This window comes from Colias philodice, chromosome 30 (genome assembly GCF_061535455.1).
Source record: "Colias philodice isolate Cphi_HAF_F1 chromosome 30, ilColPhil1 Martin Lab GWU primary, whole genome shotgun sequence".
Taxonomy (NCBI): Eukaryota; Metazoa; Arthropoda; class Insecta; order Lepidoptera; family Pieridae; genus Colias; species Colias philodice.
This window is the reverse complement of record NC_143115.1, coordinates 1,349,041-1,371,391: the sequence shown is the minus strand read 5'-3', so window position 1 is coordinate 1,371,391 and position 22,351 is coordinate 1,349,041. Positions and strand designations below refer to the sequence as shown.

General features: G+C 32.1%; 3 protein-coding genes across 6 annotated transcripts in view; 2 read left to right on the top strand and 1 right to left on the bottom strand.

Moving 5' to 3' along the window:
• The first annotated feature begins 243 nt into the window (after positions 1-243).
• On the top strand, positions 244-679 carry LOC149475372 (U6 snRNA-associated Sm-like protein LSm2). Its single transcript, XM_089713262.1, has one exon. It carries the CDS (start codon positions 323-325, stop codon positions 608-610), a length of 288 nt encoding a protein of 95 aa, XP_089569388.1. The 5' UTR covers positions 244-322; the 3' UTR covers positions 611-679.
• A 579-nt stretch (positions 680-1,258) lies between these two features.
• LOC149475371 (kanadaptin) lies at positions 1,259-11,501 on the bottom strand. The gene is made up of 10 exons (XM_089713243.1): positions 11,041-11,501; positions 10,543-10,675; positions 9,400-9,592; positions 8,887-9,064; positions 7,905-8,076; positions 6,155-6,303; positions 5,279-5,448; positions 2,451-2,630; positions 1,961-2,100; positions 1,259-1,727 (listed from the first exon to the last, which is right to left on the bottom strand). Exons 1-10 carry the CDS (start codon positions 11,306-11,308, stop codon positions 1,274-1,276), a joined length of 2,037 nt encoding a protein of 678 aa, XP_089569369.1. The 5' UTR covers positions 11,309-11,501; the 3' UTR covers positions 1,259-1,273.
• A 519-nt stretch (positions 11,502-12,020) lies between these two features.
• Positions 12,021-22,351, top strand: part of Wdr62 (WD repeat domain 62) — a 128,297-nt gene continuing 117,966 nt past the window's right edge. For 2 of the 4 annotated variants that reach the window (XM_089713325.1, XM_089713326.1), the window contains exon 1: positions 12,021-12,333. The gene's annotated coding sequence lies outside the window, so the exon portion shown is untranslated. The remainder of the gene's footprint in view (positions 12,334-22,351) is intronic. The other 2 variants (XM_089713324.1, XM_089713321.1) reach the window with 1 other exon arrangement.

The window sequence follows — 22,351 nt, the reverse complement described above, 5'->3', positions numbered from 1 at the left end:
CAGAATAAAATTAATTCCACCTACAAGGTGGAATTAATTTTATTCATTCAGATATGTTATCGAAATGTTACATTATTTTGGCTTTTTTCTTAATTATTTAGGTTCTTGTGGCTTTTAATTATTTTTATCAACTACCAAAAAGTTTTAATTTTGCTTGCTGCTTGATTGTCCTAATAGTAATGCATCAAGGACACAACTAGCTAAAAAATAACTAAAAAAAAACATTTGACATTGACACTTGACAGCCATTTGTTTTCAGCTTTTGCATCTTCAAAAGCGGTTCATTTACAAACAAGAATTTTATATTAAAAATTATATCAAAATGCTATTTTACTCGTTCTTCAAATCGTTAGTTGGCAAGGACGTGGTCGTGGAGCTGAAAAACAACCTAAGCATATGCGGTACGCTTCATTCCGTCGATCAATACTTAAATATAAAACTTTCGGATATAAGCGTTATAGATCCAGATAAATATCCACACATGTTGTCAGTGAAGAATTGTTTTATTCGCGGTTCTGTGGTGCGTTATGTGCAGCTACCGGCAGATGAGGTTGATACACAATTGCTACAAGATGCCGCGAGGAAAGAAGCAACTGTTTCAACGAGATGAACATAACCTGTGATGTGGAAGCTGTAAATATTTGTAAGGATACACGTAAAATAAAATTTGTATTTAATATATGTGTGTTTTTGTTCACAACCTTTAAAGTTTCTACAATTGCTTTGTGAGATTTGTGTTTGAGGTTATCTACTTGACTACAGACTGCTGTTAATTTATAGAAAAACTAGCGGTCCGCCCCGGCTTCGCCCGTGGTACCTACATGTTTAAACTATCCTATCTCTCAAGTTGGATCGAACTGCACACGGTGTGCGAATTTTATTATAATTGGTTAAATGGTTTAGGAGTCCATTGAGGACAAACATTGTGACACGAGATTTATATATATTAAGATGTTACAAGAAATTTAACACGTATTTGAGTTCTTATAGCTGTAATCTGTTAGCTGTGTGTTGTAAGCTGTAGCAGTTTTAAACACTTAAATTCCATGTATATGTAAAAACTTTAAAGTACTGAAATATTGATATTAAGTTCTATAGCATTCAATAAATATAAATTTTACTGAGGTTTATTTCCAGTAAAAATATCATTAAGAGACACCTAGATAATGTATTACAATGAAAACAATTTCAAATTATAAAATTGCAATTTAACTGCAAAGCAGTGTATAGGAAAGGTAAATAAAACACCAAATACTCCAAAAAACAATTTATTTCATTCTTTCTCCTCAATTTCCGGCAGATCTCTATCCGACTCTTGGTCAAAATAACTTTCCGGTATAACATAATTTTCTGGAGGCCTCATTGGTCCAAATACTCTTTCTTTCTTACTTTCTTTTTTAATATCATCTTTAATTTCAAATGCAGAAGGTTCATTTTCACTTTTAGGTTCTATACTTATAGAGTCTTCTTTACTCTTCTTTTCTGTTATTCGTTCAGTCAATTCTTCTTTAGGTTTGTCAATCTTCTTTTGTGATATTCTTTCAGTCAATTCTTCTTTAGCTTTGTCAATCTTCTTTTGTGATATTCTTTCTATCAATTCTTCTTCAGGTTTTTTTTGGGGTTCACTTTCATCGTCTGAATCCATTTCTTCCACAAATTCTGTGTCTTCTTGTCTCTTCTCTTCTCTTACTTTTGTTTTCTTCTCTATGTCTTCTTTTAGTTTTAATCTGAAAGCAAATTTTATTCAAATCTGTTGTTTGATTGGTTGTAAGCACTTATATGTATAAGAAACTCAGTCAGATAAACCGAAAAATGAAAGTGAGAACCATCATACTTCAAGGAATGTTATAAAAAAATCAACTAAATTGGTTCAGTCGTTCAAGTTTTGCACATACCAACACATTTATCGATTCATTTTGATTACATATAGAGTAAATCATTAAAATATCAAAAATCTCACCTTTTCCCATAAACAACAGAGTTATTCTGTTTAACAATTTTATTATCTTTCTTGATCAACGGCGGCGCGTGCGCCGGTCGAGCGAGGTCTGCGAGTCTGTGTGTTTTGTTTAATTGTAATTTTAGCTTTTGAATGCTCATCTGTTGAAAATAAGAATTTTTTCTGTTATTTAAAAATTACTCATTTAAGTATAAAGCACTTGAATGTTAGAAAAATTGATATAAATATAAGATATTCACGATTTAGGGAGGTAATGATTAATTTTTGAAGTGAAACTTCTTTAAGCGCGCCTAAAGAAGTTTCACTTTAAAAATTACTTGAGAGTAAATTTCAAGGTCGCGTCATGACAATACCGTCACATCATGGAGTAAGGCGATTTTGGTATCTTTAAATCTTGTCAAAGAAATTCACATTCATTTATGTTTCACTTCTGACACGTGTGCACACGTGCTTTTTTAAATTTTTTGGTTATTCATGTTATTCCTCTTACCTTAGCCTTAGAAATCTCAGCCTTCTGCGCCATGCTCTGTTTGCCCAAACTATTCATATATTCATCCAACGCGTCAACATCAGAGCTATCACTGTTTGTCTGTTTGTCCGTCCTGCGGAGACGGTCGAGCTGTTGTTCCTCTGTTTGTATGTTCGCTTCTATGTCTTTTATTTGTTGTAACTGTGGAGGAATATTAGGATGTTTAAGTATGTGATGGTTTATTAAAAAAAATATTAAGTTAGTTATAGTGCTTTATTGAACGAATTAGGGCCGATTTGTCAATGCTTGGATAAAACTTATCCGTCCAATAAAGTATTACACGATAATATTAAAATGTCACGTAAACTGTCAAATACGGGCAATTAGAATACGTTTTTAAAATGGTAGTTTTATACATTATTCGACGAATAAGTTTTATCCAAGCATTGAAAAATCGGCCCTAAATAAAACATTAAAAATAAAATAAATACAAATACTTTCCACAAAAGGCTTATTGCTGGACAACAATCGATGCCATGCAACCTGATATACAGGTAAATTAGCTTGGAGAAATTTTTGCATATGTAGTGGTGTGTATATTACTCAGATCTTAGAGCGCGTTTCCACTATATCGTTCTGGCCTATACAAAAATGTTTCGATATCCTAACATTACTATTTAACTTTATACTTATTCCTAGCAACACTTTTGTTTTCAATAAAAACAAGTTTTTATTTGAAAGAAAATGGTTTTGACTTTATAAAAAAAAATATATCATTCAATTTTACGTCCTTGAGCAAACGACAAGGCGACTACCGTGAAACAATAAAATATCGTGTCCATAATAATTTGTTTCATAATTAATATTTGACCATAATAATTACGAAACAAAACAAATAAATAAATCGTCACTTGATAGTGGAAAGTGGAAACACGCACAAAACCAGAATAAACCAGTTTACGCTGTCCGCAGGTGCCACGTGCAGTCGTTTGGTAGCGTTAGAACATAAAGCACATTTCATTCAAAAATTATAATTATTATGTACGTAGTTTAATTGATAAATTTTGTATTTGTTGATTGTTGTTATTATTGCACGCCTCATAAGCGAAGCGTTGAGGTGGGTACTACTGTCACTTCGCGCAAAACATCTGATTTTTCAAACTTAAAATGTCTTTATGTATCATACATTGCACTTGTAAGATAATACATACACACACATATTAAGAAAAAACACTATTTTTAACGTTCATGATATTTTTGATGTCATTTTTGTTATTTAAACTAGTTAAAAAACAGTTTAAAAAAGTTCTGTCTTGGACGTCCGTGTGTCTGTATGTGCGGATCCTTTTTCTTGTTAACACGATAGCGACCGAAATACTTTACTAATCGAGTCTTTTTTTTTCTCTTACGCTTGAGTATGCTCAGGAATAGAACCCTTTCATTTTTCAGGGTCTGATTCGATGTGGTTTAATTGTTATTAAATAAACAAAAATAATAATTAATAAATATTTATTAAAAAAAAATTATGAGGCGTGCACTTTTGGATTTTCCAAATTATTTGTTATTATTGTTATAATATTTGTTGAAGTGAATTACATGTCCCGCAGCCGGAGGCCCCAAATGAAAACTCAGATGTACTTAAAAACTACATTTAATAGCTAAAATGAGACTTTTACACCCATGTCTGCACGATGCAGACCGGAGTTAAAGAATGAATTTATACAGTTTAATAATTATAAAGACGTAAGCTTGGATGCTATAAGGGAAATCGCATCCACATTCTATTCCCGTGCGAACGGCGTATTCAGCAGTTTTGTATGAAGGCAGGGCCATAACTAGTGTTTAATTTGTGTGTAAGTGTTGTAACTTTATATTGTTAATTCAATATGGCTCCAGTGTTAAAACATGGTCGAGGCAAGCCTTTGACTTCTCAAACTAAAGAATTAAACTTTAAATGTCGTTTCTTTTTCAGGTTAGTAAATTTTTCATTTTAGTAACATTGTTAATGTAAAAGTTATATGTATGTTAAATGTGCAAATATTAAAATAAAGTCTCATCTTTTTCAGAGGAGAAACACATATAGTTTAATTTAAAATCCCTTATATATACAGGGTTACTTGTAAAACACCGGCAACCTCGCAGGACAAGATAGCTAACATCATAAGTAACAACATTTCGACTTTTGATAATTTGTTAGATTTTATTTTCATACAAAAATAAATATTCATTTAATTTTCCGTCTGAATATTATAAACTCTACGCCTCCCAAAAATTACGTAAACAAAAAGCGAACGAGAGGGGGAAGGGGGCGTCGCGTCGTCCATCCGATAATTAATAGAACATAGACTTACAAATGTAAGGAGAGTACAATAAAAGTTTAAAAAATCATTTAAAAATAATTTATTGCGTTATGCCAAAAGTCGTAGAACAAATGTTGTTATTTATGATGTTAGCTATCTTGTCCTGCGAGGTTGCTGGTGTTTTACAAGTAACCCTGTATAAAATAAAAACTAAAAATAAAATGTTGTTTTATTTTATTTGCTGACCATACACTACTACAAACGCAAAAATTTCTCCAAGCTAATTTACCTGTATTAAATTAATAAATTTGTTTTTTTTTAATAACATTGTATAAGCAAGAAGATAATAGTGTATCCAAAATGTGATATTTTAACATTGGTCAAATAATTTTTGTAATGCTGTTATTTTGTTTTGAACATGAAACTTAAATTCTTATCAATATAAAATTACATGACATACAGTGATATAGAACATTATCTATTAGAACATTGTATGATTTTGAACATAGTATTCCAGATGTATCCTCTGTAGAACATTCTAAAACTTACCAATTCCTCATAAGTGAGTGCCTTTTCACTTCCCCCCTCCACTACACCGTGTTTTTCCATTCTCTGTCTTCTCTTTTTTTCTACACTACCAGTTCTATCGAGGAAAGTGTCTTCGTCTGAGTCGTAGTAGTCGTCAGCGCTCCAGTCGCGCTGTTTTCTTCTACGAGATTCTAGAATAGAGGTAATTATTTATAATGATTATTCATATTTATCTTCTACTATATAAAAATAAGTCGGGTTTAACTCCAGAACGCACGAACCGATTTCCACGGTTTTGCATTCGTTGGAAAGGTCTCGGCCTCCGTGAGGTTTATAGCAAAGAAAACGTGTCTCTGGTGGCGAAACGGAGTTCGTCCGGCTTGCTAGTTTCCCATATTGATTTTTGGTTTGCTCTAGTATTTACTACTACATATTTTTAAAGATCTAAGTTTACAGAGAAAGGCTCAAAATATTTGAATTTTGAATGTTAGTAATATTAATTTTTTTTTAGATATTGAACAAAAAGTTATAATGGTTTAATAATCGCTGGTATTTGTTATACAACATTTTTTATGTACACATACATTTTACATCCTGATAATAATAGTAACGAACGTTTTTATGTTATGTGTTTTATCACAATTTTAGAAAACTCTGCCTTATACACGAACAGGCAGAGTTTTTACTTTTGATTTCTCAATATTGCGTGTATGTACTTGTTTATTGTCAAATAAAAAAGCATATTGTTGCAGTGGAGTGTTTGTTTATCTGTCTTACACGTTGCAAAGGAGTGACATTATGGTCAGATTTTTTGTAGATAGTTAGGAAGCTAATGAGCCTTATAGTTAACTTTTTACCATTTTTTTTATAAACCTTATTAATTAATATTTATCTTACCATGTTTAGCTTGCCTCAACACCCCGGCTCTGTCCAATATCCTACAAGCTTCCAACGCACAAGCAACAACCGCTTCTTTCTTCTTTCCCTTGTGAATAACTTCAGCCATTATGGGTCTACCGTGCGGATCGTCGAGCGGTAGTTCTACTCTGAAAATTATATTGTTTTATTTATTGAAGTGAAACTTCTTTATCGGGGTTGGAAAAAAATTTAGTGTAACATTTTTTCGTTACGCGTGACATTTTTCCGTTACGCGCCATCTTTTTCTTATCCCTACCACGCGTGATTCGACGTATTTCTGTAATGTTGCATATAGTAAATTATTTTTTGAAAAATAAGGTCATAAAGAAGTTTCACTTCTTACGTGTGTACACTAGTACACGCACACATTTTTTTTTGTATAGTACATCATATACATAACTAGCTACGCTTTAGTTTTCATCCGCGTGGCTCCGCTCCTGTTGGTCTTAGCGTGATGATATAAATTATAGCCTTCATCGATAAATGGGCTATCTAATACCGAAATAATTTTTCTAATCAGAGCAGTAGTTTCCGAGATTAGCGCGTTCAAACAAATAAACAAACTCTTCAGGTTAATAATATAAAAAAGTATAGATTGTACAAACAAGGATAACATGCTCAACATAATATTATTAAAATATTATTATTCCTTCCAAGACAAAAAAAAACATTGTATTAGTCAGTTCAATAAAGAAACGAATCTTCAATGGCGGCCAAAGCTGACTTTGACAGATGGTAGGATCATCAAAAAAGAAAATAAAAATAACGTAAATTGATAATTATTTTATTAATTATTTCAAATTGTTTGTTGACAAACTTTTTTGTTATTGTATTTGTGTATTTATATGAATTATCATATTTACGTATACAGAATGTAATAAAATCCCCATAATACTTGTAATAAGCCCATAAAACTGAACAACTTTTCCCAAAGAACATATTTTGTAAAATTCCAATAAAACATTATTTACTTTCGCAAATGCATAATTGTCATTGTAAATTTATGATAAAAACTATTATAGGGAAAATCAAATACATTTTAGTGATTTTATTTTTCCATTTTTTTTTGCATACCGTACGGCCGTGTGTGAGCGAGAGGGAATGATAAGCGCCGCCATTGAAGATTCGTTTCTTTAAAGAACTAACTAATACCATTATTTTTAACTTTTTTTTCTGCCAACAATTCAAAATATACAATTATACATCCTGAGTAGATTCATAATAATATCTACGTAATATGCTCATTTTTTTCAATAAATTCTAGCATATTAATGCTCATTTTTTTCAATAAATTCTAGCATATTAATGCTCATTTTTTTTTTAAATATTCATTGTATCATTAGTTGTTTATGTCTATGTTAAAATAAAGATTTCTTTCTACCTCCCTCTTGAGATAAGCACAAATAACAAACCCCTTACAATATTAGTACATATTATATATTAGAGTTTCATACCAAAACGGTAAAACATGACCCTATTAGGTACTAAGACTTCGTTGTCTGTCTGTCTGTCTGTCTCCAGGCTATATCTCATAAACCGTGATAGCTAGAAATCTGAAATTTTCACAAATGATAGCTGAAATTTTCACAAATGATGTATTTCCGTGGCCTCTGTAACAACAAATACTAATAATAAAAAAATATATATAAAGGGTGGGTCCCCATAGTACGGAATCCTTCGTGAGCGAGTCCGACTCGCACTTGGCCGGTTTTATTTGTATCATTATTACCTGCAAATAAACTGTCCAACACCCCGTTCCTCACAATCATAATTCAACTCATGTCCTTCCCTTTCGAAGTACCCTCGTAATGTTTTTTTCGGATCGTCCAAGTATAATTCTTCGTTAGCAGTGACGGCGTATGGATTGTCAGCTAGATCTGTTTCTTCGTCTGCGTCTTCGCCTGGGTTTGGGAAAAAATTAAATATTTGGAATGGATTTTTTTATATTTTTTGCATTGTGTATAGCGATTTTGTAAAAAAAAAATGGTTATGAATTGGGTTTGGGACACTTATGTGTGATGAATTTATAAATTGAAATATGATTTTTTTCAAAGGTTCGCATATGGCCGCTACATGGATAAAAATGTATGTTAAATATCAGTTCTATTGGAAGAGTACTGATATTTAAAAAAAATCGTAAGACGTGTAGTCTGTATCAGTATGATATGCTTTGTAAATTCTCTTTATATTGTAACGCTCGTGTCACTCGGAACGCTAAACCCTTCTATATACCCGCCACTCGCTTATATATTTCTTATAATAACCCAGTATATAGGTTATGCCGACTATATAACGAAATAGTTAATAAAGATAACACTATTGACATATTTTCAAATAGTCTAGCCAGTTTTCGTCGCTTAGTACTTACTGCTCTGCGTAGCACCTGAAGCATACGGATTTATGTCGAATCTTGTTAGCCTAGTATATCTTTTATTGTATTTTTTTTTATTGTTGTGGTAACAGTATTTTTAATTGTTTTAGCATCTTTCACACTCTAAACATTTGTGTATCCATAGAATAGGCTTATACATAGAACGTTATTAATTGTACTTGAATAATTTGTTTGTTATATTGTTGTATAAGCTGTTTGGAAACTAATAAAATAAAATAAAATAAAATAAAGTAAATTCTTTGAGTCATTACAATTTTTTATAGACATTTTTCTGAATTTTTTACACAATTTTTTTCATAACGTCACGTAATAAACGTACCCATCCCCCAATCAATCCCCTGCTCTTCCCTTCTCTTTTCCTCTTCCACTCTCTCTTTCTCCCTCTGCTCCTTTGCTTCTAGTATCATTCTATCTCTTTCTTCTTTCATCTGCTGCGCTCTGCGTTTTATCTCCGTTACTGTTAATTCCGATTCGCCTTCACAATCGTAATCAGGACCCTGTGTAAGAAAATTGAATAGCACTTATAGATTTTAAAGTTAGTAAGTGTGTTTTCACACAATGGCAAGTTTTTTTTTTATTTGTATGATAGGTTGATGCACCTAGATGCCAAGTAACTTAAAATGATATCTTAATCTATTATTAGGCAGAGAAATAAACTGTTGATGATTGAAATGCACAAGGAGTTATCAACTTAATCGTATTTTACAGGACATTTGAAACAAATTCTCATACTTATAATACTTTATGTACATCCTTATAGTAATAATTCTATATAATATACGATATTACAAAAATAAATTGATAGCTTCGTCTTGAATAACGGAAAGCTTACCAGCATAATATAAGTCCTCGTACTAGTCCCAAACTTGATCTGATGTCCGACTCTAACCCTCGTATATGTTTGCGGCTTTAATTTATCCCGATTAAGGAATGTGCCGTGCGTGCTTCCAAGATCGTAGAGATACCAACCGGAGGTTGGTTCGCTTTCTTCTGCGAATGCTTTGTATTGGAGTACTGCGTGGTGCCTGTTGAATTTTATTGCAACCAATATGTGAAGCAATATATTATAATATTAAGCAAAAGATGGCCTTATCTCTAGGAAGAGATCTCTACCAAGAAATAATAATTTTTGAATATTATACTTGGAAAATGTGTGTATGTACTAGTGAAAACACGCAAGAAGTGAAACTTCTTTATGACCTTATTTTTCAAAAAATAATGTACTATATGCAACTTTATAGAAATACGTCGAATTACGCGTGGTAGGGATAGGAAAAAGATGGCGCGTAACGGAAATATGTCACGCGTAACGAAAAAATGTTACATTAAATTTTTTTCCAACCCCGATAAAGAAGTTTTATTTCAAAAATTTGCAATGTCTGTGATAATCAAGGCATAATCAAGGCAAGTAAGAACAAAGATGTAATCAATAATTTAATTGTAACCATTTATAAGTGAACATTTGTATTCTTAGTAAACATTTGTTGAGCAGTTGAGTCGATCAACTTTGTTGATAACCGGTATGAAAGTTGCTTGAAAATTTGTTGAAATGCTGTCGCTCCTCCAACTAATAAGTTCAACAAAATATGAAATCAGCAATAAGAAGTATAACAGCTCAAACTCAAACTCAAATATTTATTTATTCAATTAGACTTCTTCAAGAAGCACTTTTGAAACGTCAATAGGTACTTACATATTTTTAACATTTACCACCGATTCGGAAAGCAGTATCTATGGAGAAGAACCGGCAAGAAATTCCATAGTTGCTCTTTTAAATCATTTCAGTATTACAATTTAATTTCACAAAATATGTAACTGTATATTATCATAATATCATCAGCTACTCTGCCAAATATGGAATAAATTTTTTTGCTCATCAAATGTTTACTGGGCATATGAATTTTTGCCTCCGCAAGCTACAGTTTATACAAAATAATATTATATGTATTTTTTAATTTTTTAAACTGCATATTACCTTGATATTGTAGGATGAGCCAACATTACATCGCAATTGGCGAGTCTGCCAAAAACAAAGTATGCTTTTTGAGTTAAATCAACTTTTTCCACTATCATTCCTGATTTTAATACTTCCAAACCATATTCTGTACCTGAAATGCACGATTTGAATTATTATTTATTAATACCATTACTATATTTAGGGCAAAAAATATTAATCCATCAGGCCCCGGAATCACAGACACAATAGAAAATCTATTGTGTCACGGTCGGATCTGGTCGTTCGGGGCTCAATGGGTAAATTGAATAGAAAATACTTTTTAATAATTAAAAATGATTAAACAATAGCTGATATGCAGTCTTTTACATGTGAGAAAGTAGAATGTAACTAATATTATTTGATATGCATTTTTTTTGTTTTTAATGTATGGATGATACTTAATAATGGAGAGGCAGTAAACTACTTTTTAATTTTTATTTTAGTGTAGTATTAAGTATAACATTAGATAATCCTCACCATCTGGAGCAAGTCCTGACCATTTCGGTTCTTTATAAGGAATAGGCGTCGAAAGTTCTTTAAAAATGAGAGCGGGCGGTAAAGCGCTCTTCGATTTTTCGGCTTCAAAATCACTTCTCGTTTGTTCATTCTCTTCGTTACTAACTTGCACATTTTGGCTTTCAGGCTTTGCCTTCTTCGGCAGTTTACCTATCCGTCCGAACAACACAGGCTTCTTAAATTCAATTTTATCACTATGTTTGGAATCTTCATTTGAAGTGTTTTCCATATCGCGGTATTTAGATTATTATAACGTTATTCGTAAGTTAAAGTTATTTTTATTTAAGTTTTTTAATAACATAACACAAAATTGAAGAAATTTTTAAATTAGCATCGGGATGCAGGAATATAAATAAAAATTATAATTAAAAGAATACGAGTCAAGACAGGACAGATACCGTAAGTACCACAGCAACTTAGCAAGTACAAAATATGTCAAGTGTCAACTGTCAACAACTGCCACAATGCCAGAAATACAGAATCAAAGAATAGTAAAAACAAAAATAATGTCTGTGAATCGTGAATTTATATTTTATTACTAGCTATGCTCCGCGGTTTTACCCGCAGTGCTCTGCTCCTCTTGGTCTTAGCTAGATGATATTATATAGCTTTTAGGGGCTATCTAACACCGAAATAATTTTTCAAATCGCACCACTAGTCCCCAAGATTAGTGCGTTCAAACTAAGGTTCAAACAAACAAAGATGCCAGCTTTTTAATATTAGTATAGATAATGTATTGTAACAAAGAGGATATAATCACTACGTTTTATGTAATATGAAATTAATTGTAGCTTATTATCACATTATTATATTATTGTATCCAATTATAAAATCGGAAACTCGTACTTGAAAATGATGGAAACTAAATTAAAATTAAATATTTTTTACCTGTTTTGTTTGTATGTGATGTGGAATTTGAATGGGTATGGCAGCACACCGTGTAATCAATCACGGATTTAAAAGAATTTGTGTCGTCGGTTTAGCGGTGTAATGTGTGCTGTGTTTTTTTAAGTTATTTGAATACAATTCGATAATTGAAAAATGTAACGTGAGAATTAGGTTGTTTTTTATTTTCAATCAATTCGAAATTTGAATTCTGTGCAGTGTGCACAGTGAGTAACCGATTACCGAAACATATTGTGGTATTGAAGTGTTTTGAACAAAGATTTTCGCGTTTCTATTATAATTAGGTTTTTATCGCAAATAGTTATCGTTATTTGTGATTCTGGTGTAAGATAAGCGTAATTTGTTCAGGTGAGTTGTTTCCAGAGTGGTTTTATGTCAACACTAGAGCTTTGCAATTAGTAAATAGTAATCAATCTAAATCTATTTTGCATATCAAGCAACCTTCCCGTTGTCTAGAATATAGTGAAAGTGTTAAGAAAAGGTCATATAGGCATGCAAATTCTCACATAATTATGTGTATTGATCTTGGGTGTATAGTTTAAAAGTTATAAGTACTTGCGAAACATTATATTCACATACAATTTGAGATAATCGTACGTCTTTTATCCAATACTTGGCAGTGTAGTGCGAATTTAGAAATGTTAAGATTTCTCTGCTGAAGTTGAAAAGGTGTACTTAATATTATTAAAATTATTAATTCAAGGTTAACATCCTAGAGCATTAAACCAACTTAATGCTCTAAGGTTAACATAATGCATATAGAATTTTCATACGATTTCATACGCAAATGAAGGATACGAATTTATAAAGATAAATATAATCTTCGTAAGAGTAACAACTTAACAAGACTAACAAGTGGGTTACAGATGCTATGTAGAGTAGGTTTGGTTGATAAGCATATAATAGATGCATATATTGTGACAACACTTGTTATGTATTGCATACAATCTACAATAAATTACAATTTGTTTGTCCGTTATTAAGTTGAATGAATATAACACACATTTAAGTAACAATGTCTTCAATTATTAATTCTTCTTCTCTTTCTTAAATGGCAATTCCCGGTCCCAGTGAGGATGGATTCTGCCAATGTCAAGTTATGGACAAATGATTGGAGACTTTAAACTATCGTTTACGTTAGTGTTTGTGTTAAGCACAAATAATTATCTTAATTTATATATCAGTATTTACTTAATTTGACAGTTTACTTGTGTTGCAATAATGATATTCATAGTTAATTTTATTGAAATTCTTTAAAAGAAAACTCATCTGTCTATACTTCTATAGTGATTAATATATAAGCACTAGCTGTGCTCTTGCTGCTATTTGTATTAGCGAGATGATATCCTGTAGTCTTCCTCGATAAATGGACTATCAAACACTGAAATAATTTTTCAGATTGGAACCGTAGTTCCTGACATTAGCTCATTCAACCTAACAAATAAATGAAATCGTCAGCTTTATAATATCAGCATAGACTAGCGGTCCGCCCCGGCTTCGCCCGTGGTACATATTTCGCAATAAAAGGTAGCCTATGTTCTTTCTCAGGGTCTAAAGATTATCTGTGCCAAATTTTATTAAAATCGGTCCTGTAGTTTATGCTTGAAAACCATACATACATACATACATACAAACCTTTCCTCTTTATAAAATTAGTTTAGATTATCAGCAAGAAGTTCTAGGATTACACATTTTCTTATTACTTCAAAAGCTTCTTATAATACCCAAAAAAATGGAAAATTTGTAATTTATAAAAATAAGTATGATATAAGTTAAAATGTTACTTCAATTTGGTGCAATGTCAATTAAGCATGCAATATCAAGGTTATAATCTATTGTGTTGATAAAATTTCAATATTATTGTGTGATTATTGAGTTTTATCAATTCTATGAAAGACGTTAAAGTATTTAGTAATTATTGCGTAAAATTATTGTTAAAACTGAAAATTTCTGTTTATAGTTTACTTTTATTGTTACAATGGACAATTTCAGCCTACGGCTTTGCTTACTTTGTTTTATACTTAACAATTAATTTTATACTAAAAGCATACTCGAAAAGTACTCTAGAACTATATATAAATTTAACCATACATAAAGAAAGACGGATAGTGGGAAGCGAGTTTTGTATATTTTGAAGTGTAGTAAAAATTTGTATGTGTGTTTTAGTGATTTCAATAAAACTTTGAAACAGCAAAAAACGCAACTCATTATAATTATCAGGAAATCAGTTTATTCAACTAAAAAATACACCACATAGGGGCAAAAGCTTAGAAAAGAAGAATAATTAAATTATTTTATCCTATAGTAAGGCATGAGGTAACACATAAGAAAAAAATCCATAGAATTGAGGAATGTATATTTATACAAAATACCTCAAGTATTTTGATACTAATATTATAAAGCTGAAGAGTTTTTTGTTTGAACGCACTAATCTCATGAACAATTGGTCCGATTTGAAAAATTATTTTGGTGTTAGATAGCCCATCTATTCAGGAAAACTATAGGTTATATATCATTACGCTTAGACCAACAGGAGCGGAGCCATGAGGGTGAAACCGCTAAGCGCAGCTAGTTTATACATAAAGGTCATAGTTAATTTAAATACATATTCATATTCATGAAATATTTACATGATCTGTGACCTACCTTTCCCTTATTTATCAACTGTTTATTATCTGTGCATATCTCTGATGTTATCTATAAAATTATTTTTTTATCTGTCAAAGCCACAGTTTGATATGCAATTGATATATAATATGGCTCCAATTCTTATCAGCCAATGTTGGTATCTAGCACAGTATCTAGCTTAACTAATTTTGACATTTAAAGGGGTATTCATTTCACTATGCAGTGTCAATACACTGCTCGGAGCTTTTACGTCTAGTAAGATCACGTAAACTAAGGGAAGTACTAAAGTCAATGCTCAAAAACCCAATTGTAGATTCAATATGTTCTCTTTAAAGTTTTTAGGGTACTGATGGACTAATTTAAAAAATGATATTACCATTGTAATTTGATCCCTGAGAGTTTGCTATAGGCTGCATTTATTAGATATGTACCTACCAATGGCAAAGCGGGGACGGATCTTTATTATTATAAGATTAAATAAATCCTAATAAAATTAGTAATTTATACCAAAACGGCAATCGATCTAATCTTATTTAAAACGCTCTATAACTTGATTAAATTAGGCGCAATTCGGATTATCAAATTTCACGACCTTCGCACATTATTTGGGCTTCCTTGAAATTTCCACCGGCTAATCGTATTATCGATTATGTAAGGTTTTATCGATTTTCTATTACAGTTATTGTTTAAATAAATATCGAATTAAACATTAAAATAATCGTAAACTGATATAACTACTTACTAATCGTGGGTGCGTGTGCCGTGTTTGAAAATCGAATGTTGTGTCGAACCTGTCTACACAATTTAACTTATAATATTGAAAGTTCAACAAAAATATTATAGGCTTATAGGTAATACATACTATTCTACCATTCACCCGTGACGTCGTAGCAAATATCGACTCTAAGCTATTAGCTATCCCTGTTCAAATTTCATCAACATCCAGTTAGCTATTCTTGCGTGATTTAATGACAAATATTTATTCATTCGCCCGTGGTACATGTTTACGTTTTCTCTCCATAAGCCATCCTCGTACTTCAAGGAATATTATAAAAGAAGAATTAACAAAATCGGTTCGGCCGTTCTCGAGTTATGTGCTTACCAACAAATTTTGCGATTCATTTTTAAATATGTATTAGATTAATGTAGTTCTGTAATAGTTATATCTATAAATAGTTATTAAATTGTTTAGATTTCGCAAAATAATATGCGTAATATTAATATAAAACAAAATAAAGTCGACACAGCGGAATTATGACCTAGTTGCATAGGATTTAACTATCAACTCAGTTTATGAAATAGGCGAATTTTAACAATAAATATATTATATTATTTAAACATAGTTTTTGTTTATTGAAAAAGCTCGTTATAACACTCGATTAATAAAGTAAATAATAAATAATAGTTTAAAACTTCTCTTCTTAATAAGAGAGAAGTAGAGAAGAATAAGAAGTTCTTATTCTTCCATGACGTGATGGCATTGCCATGACGCAATTTTGAAATTTTCTCTTTTCTCAACGCGCCCAAAGAAGTCACTTCAAAAAAAATTAAGCGTACTTTTTATGTATGTTTTTAATCTTGTATAGTTGGGTAGGTATGTTTTTAAGTCGGTTTAAAAAACAAAAGTTTCCTTAACATTTGTAGTTTGTTCTGTTACAATTTCCTCACCACATGGTAGGTATAACGGCGTGGTTCGATTGTTTTTTCGTCTCCCACAGTGCGACAGTTATGGTAACTGGTTCGATGCCCGCTGAGTCATGCTCTTTGTTACTGTTTTATAAAATGTTATTTTAATTTGTGTATTAAATTAAATGGATCTAGGTATAGGTAGAGATGGTAGATTTTACATAAGTAGTTTTTAATGTCATCAAAATAAATAAATAAAAAATAAAAATGGTGTCGAAAGTCTCATCAAAATCTGTGTAGTGGTTTTGGCGTGAAAGAGCAATTTTTTTTACCAATATTCTGATTAAAATGTCAACATAACACTATGTCACTAAACTATGGCAACTGTATCTACCCATCTGCAACAAAAAGGGTTATATTTTTCGAATGTACTCGGTACGAATATACTCTGTCGTGTTTTGTGTTATTATTTTTAATTGTAGAAATGGATTTAAACATAATATATTTTATTTATGTCTGTAGATTTGTCATATTTATGAATATAGAGTTTATAGCACAGTAAAAATAAACATTTAAATAAGATGGTTTATCCCTAGTGATTTTCATTGATCGGGATTTTTCTACAATAATAAGAAATTCTTGATTACCACAACAACTTACTCCGTTTTGATAATTCTTCCACCTTTTTCATTCCTGACTGTTTAGTTAATTCTTCGTTGAATCGTAGTAGTAATTTATTAACCATCTAGATGTACCCCGCAGTTTAACCCACAGTTCTCCGCTCCTGTTGGTCTTAGCGTGATGATATACAGGGTGTCCCACTGTTGGTATACTAAGCTCAAAGGAGGTTGTAGTTTTGCATACGCTGAGTACGTAAAAATTAATTTAAAAAATCCAGACGCATTTTTTTTTCAAATAGATGAATTCTTAAAACTCTATGTGTACACCCAAAACAAGCAACCTGCACAACTTTGCCACCAGCACATGAGCTATCGTTTAAGATTATGTTTTCATAGACAAAATGCTCATATTAGAGAAGCAGTATATGCCGGCTGAGCGAAGCTAGAGAAGAAAATATGGATTTTCAGGAAAAATTTAGCAAAAAATTTTGGACCCAATTTTTTTTTTAAGTATTTTTTACGTGATCAGTGTATGCAAAACTACAAGTTCCTTCGCGCTTAGTATACCAATAGTGGGACACCCTGTATAGCTAGCCATCCTCGATAAATGGGCTATCTAACACCGAAAGAATTTTTCAAATTGGACCAGTGTTCCTGAGATTATCACGTTCAAACAAACAAACAAAGTCTTCAGCTTTATGATATAAGTATAGATGTACATAAAGCGACTATTCACGATCTGATGGATGCTACATCATTCAATAATTGCAAATTCGATAGAGTTAGCGTGCACGAAGTTTCACTGCTCCATCGGAAAGTAATTTGTTCTTAGAATAGCATTAAATATTCATTCTAGTGCGGAGGAAATCACTTATGTGCATCTTAGGCTTGTGATCCTGTGCAAGCTAGGATATATACTGGAATTTTCTAAATTTTTTGTTAGGAGGGTAGTTACGCATATAAATATTCTTAAAAAAATATATATCTTCTTAAATTTTATGTGCCAGAAAGGTTTGCTGATAGGAGCTTATTTCAAGAACTACTCGTTCAATATGCTATTATTGAGAACTGGATAGCGATAGTCTATTTATCCCAAAGGCTGTAGGTATGCTATACACACATCAACAAAGTGTAGGGATATTAGGTATTGCATCAAATAACAAATAAAAAAATTTGACACAATATAATTTTTTTTTTAATTTTCATAAATGTTAATTTTTCTTACGAAGGTGGAAACTTGGATAAAAAGGATCTTCATTTCTTTACAGAAAACTATAAATTTGTACTATAATTATTGCCCATTTTATTTCCAAAAATTGAATAATAAATAATCACTAACGAACTTATAAAATAAATTCCTCTCGAAATCACACACAGTAGCGTGGGTCAGCTTGTTAATATTATATAGCTTCGCTTTATTATAGCTCGAGCCTAACAAGCAATCTTGCTTTAAAAATTCATGGCTCTCCATATCCTGTCTTTGTCTTAGCGATACCATTGTTACAACATTCTATAAAATTTAGTGTGGATCGAACACATTGGGTATTGTATCTTCGAATTTGATATAATAAGTCATTTGTATAGAAATACTAGGATTCCGCCCGCGGCACCGCCCGCGCAGTCAAAAAAAACCCGCATAGTTCCCGTTCCCGTGGGATTTCCGGGATTGCGTCATTTTCCCGGGATAAAAAGTAGCCTATGTACTTTCTCGGGTATCAAAATATCTCCATACCAAATTTCATGAAAATTGGTTCAGTAGTTTAGGCGTGATTGAGTAACAGAGAGACAGACAGAGTTACTTTCGCATTTATAATATTAGTATGGATAATATGTAGTTATCTCGTTTGTAACCTCCGAAACGGCTTGACTGATTTTCATGATTTTACGAATATTCGAGTGGCTTAAACGTCAATGTGATGAGACAGATGTTCAGGTCAGCTAGCGAATATAATCAACGCGGTTTAATTCGATTAATTTATGTTTGGAATAAAACACGTTTTATTTCATATTTGGTGTGAAAGTTATAGAATAAACTAATTAATTACTACATGAATGTGGAATGAGTTATATATATAAACACTGGAATAAATTAATGTTTTTTTGTGGTCGCAGTGTGTTTGCAAATATAATATGTTAGCAAAGAACGACAAATCTATACCTATATTATGAAGTTGAAGAATTTGGAACACGCTAATCTCAGGAACTACTGGTCCGATTTGAAAAATTCTCTCAGTATAAGATAGGCCATTTATCAAGGAAGGCTATAGGCTATATATCATCACGCTAAAACTAAAATTAGCAGAGCACTGCGGGTAATCTTAACATTAGATAAATTACTACCCTAATGAAGTCTTGTTCTCGAACAATTAATTTATATGTGACTAGCTGCTCCGCCCGGTTTCACCCCCGTGGCTCCTCTCCTGTTGGTCGTAGCGTGATGATATATAGCCTATAGCCTTCCTCGGTAAATGAGCTATCCAACACCGAAAGAATTTTTCAAATCCGACCAGTAGTTCCCGAGATTAGCGCGTTCAAACAAACAAACAAACAAACTCTTCAGCTTTATAATCTTCTTATATATAAAAATTAAAAACTAGCTTTCCGCCTGCGGCTTCGCCCGCGTTTTCAAAAAAAAACCCGCATAGTTCCCGTTCCCGTGGGATTTCCGGGATAAAACCTAGCCTGTCACTCAGAAATGATGTAGCTTTCCAACAGTGAAAGAATTTTTCAAATCTGCCAAGTAGTTTCGGAGCCTATTCAATTCATACAAACAAACAAACAAACAAAAAATCAAACCTTTCCTCTTTATAATAATTGTATAGATGTATAGATGTATAGATGTATAGATGTATAGATGTATAGATGAATCGCAAAATGTGTTGGTAAGCGCATAACTCGAGATCGGCTGAACCGATTTCGATAATTCTTTTTTTAATATATTCCTTGAAGTACGAGGATGGTTTTTATGTAAAGAAAACGTAAGTACCACGGGCGAAGCCGGGGCGGACCGCTAGTATTAGTATAGATTTTGCTTTGATTTTGACAGATTTCATTTTCTAATCAATGGTACATATAAAAGTAAATATTAATTACCTTTTGGCGATTCAAAACCGAACGAGTCTCGTTTAGTTATCGAATAAATGTTTGAGTTTGGGCACAGAATACACATTTGTCGCCGAACGGATAACCGTTGGGGCAAACGCGTTGTAGAGTGGAGACCGCGACTCGGCAAACGTAGTGTAGGGCGCCCTGTAGCAAGGTGGAGCGACGATATACGCAGGGTTGCTGGTTCTCAATGGCGGCGAAAAGCTGAAGACCGAGCTCTATGGCGTGCCTTAGGAGAGGCCTATGTCCAACAGTGGACGGAAAAAGGCTGAAGAGAGGGCACAGAATACATAATAATATGTAGTAGCAAAACGCTAGTTTGGGTTTAAAACGCTTTCTCATGCACCATAAACTTACCTTGCTAGCTATTCTTTGGAAACTTGCCAATATACTTACTCGTGTTTAAATTAAAGATTTTTGATTAATAGAGGGTTAAGTGTTGTTTACAATGTATAAGGAAATAATGTATTAAAGAAAGCTTTGTATACAAAGTAAAAGGATGTATTAGTATATGAAAAAGTTCTGTATATTGTGAGAAATGATTTATCATGATCGAACAACGCGCTATTGAAGTTTTTGTAGATATACTAGTCACTATCATTACTTACTATACATAGTATAAAACAAAGTCGCTTTCTCTGTCCCTATGTCCCTTTGTATGCTTAAATCTTTAAAACTACGCAACGGATTTGATGCGGTTTATTTAATAGATAGAGTGATTCAAGAGGAAGGTTTTAGTATTTAATTTATTAGGTTTTAGACAAAGCGGGCGAAGCCGCGGGCGGTAAGCTAGTTGTACCTATAATTATATTTTAGCCGAGTCTTGCGAATGAACTGAGGAAGTAATAAGTTAAATAATTATATTAATTTATTTATTTAACCTTAATTTTTTCTTTAATCTCCAATTTCTAATATTCGTATATCTTAAAGTTATCGAACCATGTTGGTAACTCAAGAGAATTGTATTTCTGAAAAGATTATTTAAATATTTCAGGACAGGACAATTTTCACGCACGGCACGATCTGATCCCATACTAAGCTTTCGCTTGTGTTAGGGGCCGTTCAAGTATTACGTAAGCAGATTTCTTACCATTTTTTACCCCCCCCGCCCCCCTTGTCATCAAAAGTAAGCAAAGCCCTTACCCCCTCCCCCTATGCTTACGTAAACATTTTTATTTTTTAGTAATAAATGTTTTTTTATATTGTTATTTTTAAAATAGGAAAATACATGAAAATATTAGGTTTAACTGATACACATAGAGTAAATGACAAAAAAGTATAATCTATAGGTACTAATATTATAAAGAGGAAAAGTTTGTAAGTATGTATGTATGTATGTATGGTTTTCACGCAAAAACTACTGGACCGATTTCAAAAATTCTTTCACCATTAGAAAGCTGCATCTTTACTGAGCAACATAGGCTATATTGCATTTTCAAAAAAATTAGAGATCCTTACCAAAAATGCAATAATGTAACCCAAGGTGTAAAAAAATCCTCAATAAAACTTCTGTCATCGCGTGCGCTGCGGAATCTATTGAAGATAGAACAAAAAAATGTTCTACGGTATTATAGAATGGATCAATATCTACAAGAAAGTCCGCGATACCATATGTCCATCTTCAGTAGTTATGTTACTACAACAACTTTTTTACGTTTTCAAAGTAAATAGAAGTGCCGACAGTAATCAAACCATGTTATCCATACACATATATTAATCCTTATCCCATTAAATGATGTTTTATTATAGACTGTTTCAATACCAGCAAAATACTTTTTAAATGAAAAGAATTGGATATTCCATTTTTCAAACTCAAACTCAAACTCAAACATTCATTTATTCAATTAGACTACTATTTAGTAGCACTTTCGAATCGTCATTACATAGTATTTTAACATTTACCACCGATTCGGAAAGCAGTATCTATGGAGAAGAATCGGCAAGAAACTCCATAGTTGCTCTTTTAAATAATGTCAATAAATTTACATAATATGTAACTTATATCTACCTAACTACATAATATGCCAAAGAACTGTCCTGTGGTTTTTACGCGACAACCCTCCATGGGTCTTTATCGTCCATATATTCCTGAATACTGTAGTACGCTCTCTGAACTAGTACATTTTTTATGTAAGTTTTAAATTTAGTACTACTAAACTCTTTAATATTATGAGGAATTCTATTGTATAAGCGTATACCTTGACCCATAAATGAATTTTTAACTTTAGCTAATCGGAAAAATGGCATTTCAATTCTATTCTTGTTCCTTGTGCCATAATCGTGTCTATCTCCTACTCTTGTGTGTAAGTCAGAGCTTTTGTGTACATGCAAAATATTATTAAATATATACTGTGATGGTACAGTAAGGATACCAGTATTCTTAAAAT

Excerpts from the sequence above, each read along its gene's own strand:
- LOC149475371 (XM_089713243.1), bottom strand. The coding sequence starts at position 11,308 with ATGGAAAACACTTCAAATGAAGATTCCAAACATAGTGATAAAATTGAA. Across the intron at positions 9,065-9,399 it reads CGAGGACTTATATTATGCTG|GGTCCTGATTACGATTGTGA; the intron begins GTAAGCTTTCCG and ends TTTCTTACACAG. Across the intron at positions 5,449-6,154 it reads GTTGAGGCAAGCTAAACATG|AATCTCGTAGAAGAAAACAG; the intron begins GTAAGATAAATA and ends CCTCTATTCTAG.
- LOC149475372 (XM_089713262.1), top strand. The coding sequence starts at position 323 with ATGCTATTTTACTCGTTCTTCAAATCGTTAGTTGGCAAGGACGTGGTC.